A 4574-nucleotide genomic window follows, 5' to 3' on the forward strand; every position below is an offset into this window, starting at 1 on the left:
TCTCTTAGCTACTTCCTGCTGAAAAGGGACGCTGTGGGTTTCAGGGTGAAGATCTTCTCTCACTACTCTAAAGGGCCCCTTTGGCAGTAGGAACAGCAGGAGTATTTTGGAAAGATACTAATTGTTAGTTTTCTTTCCTTTTTATAAAATGAAGGATTTTTAACTCTAAAATTGTGCCTCTCGAATTAAAGGAATTATTTGCAGACTATTAGAAATACATAGCATTGGTCTGTGCATTGCTGTACAGAGAGGTACAGCAGGGTGCTGTGTGCAGAGGTTGCTCTGAGCTAAACACTGTGACACTGATGTGCCAGATGTGATAATGGTTACTCATGGTGGACAGTGTTTGGTGGAGCTTCCTGATTAAAACAAGCTTGGAAGCAGGAGTGGCATCCACTCCGGAAATGGCTTGCCTTCGGAAACTCTATGATCAGTGCTCAGGCCTTTCACTGTGAGTTGTCTAAGACTTGACAGCACTTAACAACAACATCAGAAATATAACTGAAGCAGGCATTCACTTTGGGCAAACAGATTTTTCATCTGTTAATATTCATAATGTATAATTTATAATATATATCTTTTAAAGCTAATGAATTAAGATGCCAATATAACATTTACTCCATTAAGTAAAAATTTCACTTTTTTATTTTTATAGAATTAACACTGAATCCTCCAGAAGGAATTGTGGCAGGTAAGTTAGTAATGATAACTTCTTTATGGTTTATTATTAATTGCTAAGGTCATGTTTAAAGTTAAATAAAATGTCTGGATTTTTTCCCCCCATTTTCCGGCAGGCCCCATGAATGAAGAGAATTTTTTTGAATGGGAGGCCTTGATTATGTAAGTCATTTAATTATATGTGTCATTAGTTTTTATGACTTTCTTGGAAGTCTTAGGAAAGACTATGAAACTCTTAGGCCTATGAGTTACAGTTAGTACTGAAGTGCGACTTAGAAAAAAGGCTAACGAATATTTTAACTTGCAATTCTGTTTTGCCTGCTGATCTGAAAGTAGAAAACAATATGAAAATGATTGAAAAAAGGAAGTATCACCTTACAAACAATGAAAGCCTTTATTGCATATATTATCTTTCTGCAGAGTTTTAAAATAATTTTTTAATACTGTATGATGATGTCGATTTCTGGAGAAAGAAGTAGCAAGTTACTTATATGTTTGTGTATTTATATCTATCTATGTGTGTGTATATATGTTGTTGTGTAATTGTGTACCTTGGCTGACCCTCCAGTGGGTTTTCAGAGGGAGTTTATCAATCACATAGGAGGAGATTGCCTATCCTTCTCCTACAGAGTAGCTGGTGGATTTGAACCATGTGCCTTTGGGATTTCAGCACAACTTCTTGCCACTAAGTTACTAGTGCTCTCTCTATATATATGTGTAGGTAGGATTTTGAGGCTTTGTCTCACATACTTTGGCCATGTGGCCAGGAGGGTCTAGTCCTTGGAGAAGTATATCATGCTCAAAAGGTAAAGGGACAGCTCAGGAAAGGAAGACCCAGGATGAGAAGGATTGACACAGTAACTGGGGCAATGGGAGTAGGTGTGTTGGAGTCAGTAAGACTGGCTCAGGACAGGGCAGGCTTCAGAGCTGTTATTCATAGGGTCGCTATGAGTTGCAGGTGACTCAATGGCACATAACAACAAACAACAATGTGTATATACATGTAGGGAGAGTAATGTCAAAACCCTATCTCCTATGATTGTGAGAGCTGCCAAATTGAAAATGTATAGGCCAGACAGCAGACTAGGACTTCTTGTAGGCTTGCATTCCAAATCTGAAGATCAGGCAATGGAAAGAATACATAATGAAAAGAGAGAGTTCTATTAAAATATCTATTTATACTCTGACAGCAGACCACTCTTTGGAAACTTTCAACTGATTGATTACACTGTGGAACAACTGCTAGTGTAGTGTTTGTCCAAATCTTGGGCAACTGTAGCCTAGCCAAGGTGACGCATAAAATTAGCCATTACAGATGGTTAGGGTGGTTTTAGCCTCCCTCATACGAGTAGCTTTGGCTTTGAGAAGTCTCTCCAGGCTCAGGTTTGACCTGAAGAAAGGCTCTTTGAGGACATTGTGCCTCTGTGTGCTTGCTAAGTGAGGATTTTTCTTTCCTTATTGAGCTAGTGCTACTATTTCCTTCCCCTCTCCCTTTCTCATTCTTTTCTTCTTGCTTTCTTTCCCCCCCTTTCTCTGTTTGTTCTGTCTGAACTTGTAGGCTTCCTAGTATCTGTGATGAAGAGACATGATTTATTTGTACTTGCAGGCTGAACAGCATGGATCCTGGCCTTATACTAGAAAAGGTGTAACTCAGTTTTATATCTAACTAACAGTGCTATCACCTTGAAAGAGAAATGATGAGGAAAGTATGAACTCATGATTCTAGAGACCTGTAGCCCAGTGATACAGGATTTTTATTTCTCTTTCTTCCTCAGTCAGTGTATGCAGTTTTTAGACAGTTTTAAGTTCTCGTCTTTAACAATACGTTAACAATACAAAGTAGTTATATAAGATTTATTATAATCAGTCTCAGTTTTCTCATCAGTAAAATAAGATGTTTGATCTAGTTAAAAAACTTTTATCTAGTTAAAAAACTTTTATGTTGTATTTTGTTAGAGTGAGAAGTGTTCCTATAAGGAGGGTCTGGACCATGGCCATGGGGTAGGAGCAGAAAAAGAACAAAAGACAGCATTGGGGATTAAGTACTTCTTGTGACATGTTCAATTAAAATGGAGGAAGCAGAGAACCTAAAATGGAATTTTCAGTAGATTACAACTGGTAATGTCAAAAGGAGGTAGACAAGAGAGTACTCAGGAAGAAGAGGAGGAGGAGTCTGTTGAGTAGGAGGTGAGGTGCAAGCACGTCTTTCCTTTTCACTATGCTTATTCTGCCATGGAGCAAGTGTGAACTCTGGTTTCAAGAAGTAATTCTCAATCTAATAAAAATTTCTGAGTTTGCCTGGTGCTTAGACTGTATTCTTGTCTTTTAAAATTTTTATTCCCTTTTCATCACTATGAATGCTCTAAGATTGTTTCTGTTTATAAGCCTTTTCTTAGTTTTTTATAATAGTGGTCTTATACCATAATTCATTGGGAAGAATGGCAATTCTCAGAACACTTATTGTGCTTATGTGAAACCTATATCTGTACCAAGAGGCTATTGTATGAACAAAGCAAGGGAACATTGCATGGTTTAAAATTAAGAAAGGAGTGGGTCAGAGTTGTATGCCCTCTCCATACCTATTCAGTCTGTGTGCTGAGCAAATTATTCAAGACATTGTGACCCTGTGAAGAAGAATTTGGCATCAGGACCAGACAAAGACTCATTAATAAACTGCCTTTTACAGATGAACTTGTATGCTGAAAGTGAGGAGGACTTGAAGCAGTTGCTGCAGAAGATCAAAGAATACATCCTTCAATGGATTGCATCTCATTATTGAGAAAACAAAATTCCTACCACTGGACCTATAGACATCTATCATGATAGATAAAGATTGAAACTATCAACAACTTCATCTTACTTGGATCCACACTTAATACCTTTGGTACTGCAGCCAGGAAATCAGCAGAATTACTGCACTGGGAAAGCCTGCAATTAGGGACCTCTCCAAATTATTGAAGAGAAGTGATAACAGTATTAGGATTAGGGTTTATCTGATTCAAACTACAGTCTTTCTAGTCATCTGCTGTGCATCTGAGCGCTGGACTATGACTAAGGATGACAGAAGAAGAATTAATGCCTCTGTGGTGTTACAAAAGAGTACTTAATATCCTGTGGGCTGCCAAAACAACAAACAAATATGTTTTAGAGAAAGTGCAGCCAGAGTGCTCCTTGGAGGCAAAGATGATAAAGCTTCACCTTACATACTTAGAGAATGTTGCCAGAAGAGATTATTCCTTGGAGGGGGAAATCATGCTTGGAAAAGTGGACGATTGGAGAAAGAGAGGAAGACTTTCAACCACATGGATTGACCCGGTGATTGCTGCAATGGGCTGGAATGTGTCAGAAAGTGTGAGGATGGCACAAGATAGAATGGAGTTCAGATATGTTGTTCGTAGAATCACTGTGGATGGTACTTGACTAATCTCATCTAACAGCAACAACATAATTGCACTTATTTTGTTTATTTTTGTTTAAAAAAATTGGGTTTTCAGTCATTCATATACATTTTATTTTATAGCATTAATTACAACTCATTAGTTGTTGTTGTTATGTGCCATCGAGTTGCCTGTGACTCATCCCTATTTACAACAGCCCTAAACCCTCCCCTATCCCATGAAATCTCATTATCTCTGACATACCTACCCCTATAACCCCTGTCACTGAATCAGTCCACCTCATAGAGGGTCTTCCTCTCTTGTGTTGGCCGTCCACCCTCCCAAGCATGATGTTTTTCTCCAAGGACTGGTCCCTCTTTGCAACATGTCCAAAGTATGTCAGACGAAGCCTCAGAATCCTTGCCTCCAAGGAGCAGCCCAGTTTAACCCTCTCCAGGATGATCTGTTTGTTCTCTTCACAGTCCATGGTATATTTAATACTCTTCTTCAACAGCACAG

At 38.6% G+C, this 4574-nt stretch overlaps 1 protein-coding gene across 1 annotated transcript in view; it reads left to right on the top strand.

Moving 5' to 3' along the window:
- Positions 1 to 4574, top strand: part of UBE2G2 (ubiquitin-conjugating enzyme E2G 2) — a 57685-nt gene that overhangs the window by 22489 nt on the left and 30622 nt on the right. Inside the window, exons 2-3 of the mRNA XM_006898415.1 lie at positions 656 to 691; positions 795 to 840. Of these exons, the coding sequence (XP_006898477.1) occupies positions 656 to 691; positions 795 to 840 (82 nt within the window). The remainder of the gene's footprint in view (positions 1 to 655; positions 692 to 794; positions 841 to 4574) is intronic.

Source organism: Elephantulus edwardii, unplaced genomic scaffold (assembly GCF_000299155.1).
Source record: "Elephantulus edwardii isolate Elephantulus edwardi_28Jun2011 unplaced genomic scaffold, EleEdw1.0 scaffold00228, whole genome shotgun sequence".
NCBI lineage: Eukaryota > Metazoa > Chordata > Mammalia > Macroscelidea > Macroscelididae > Elephantulus > Elephantulus edwardii.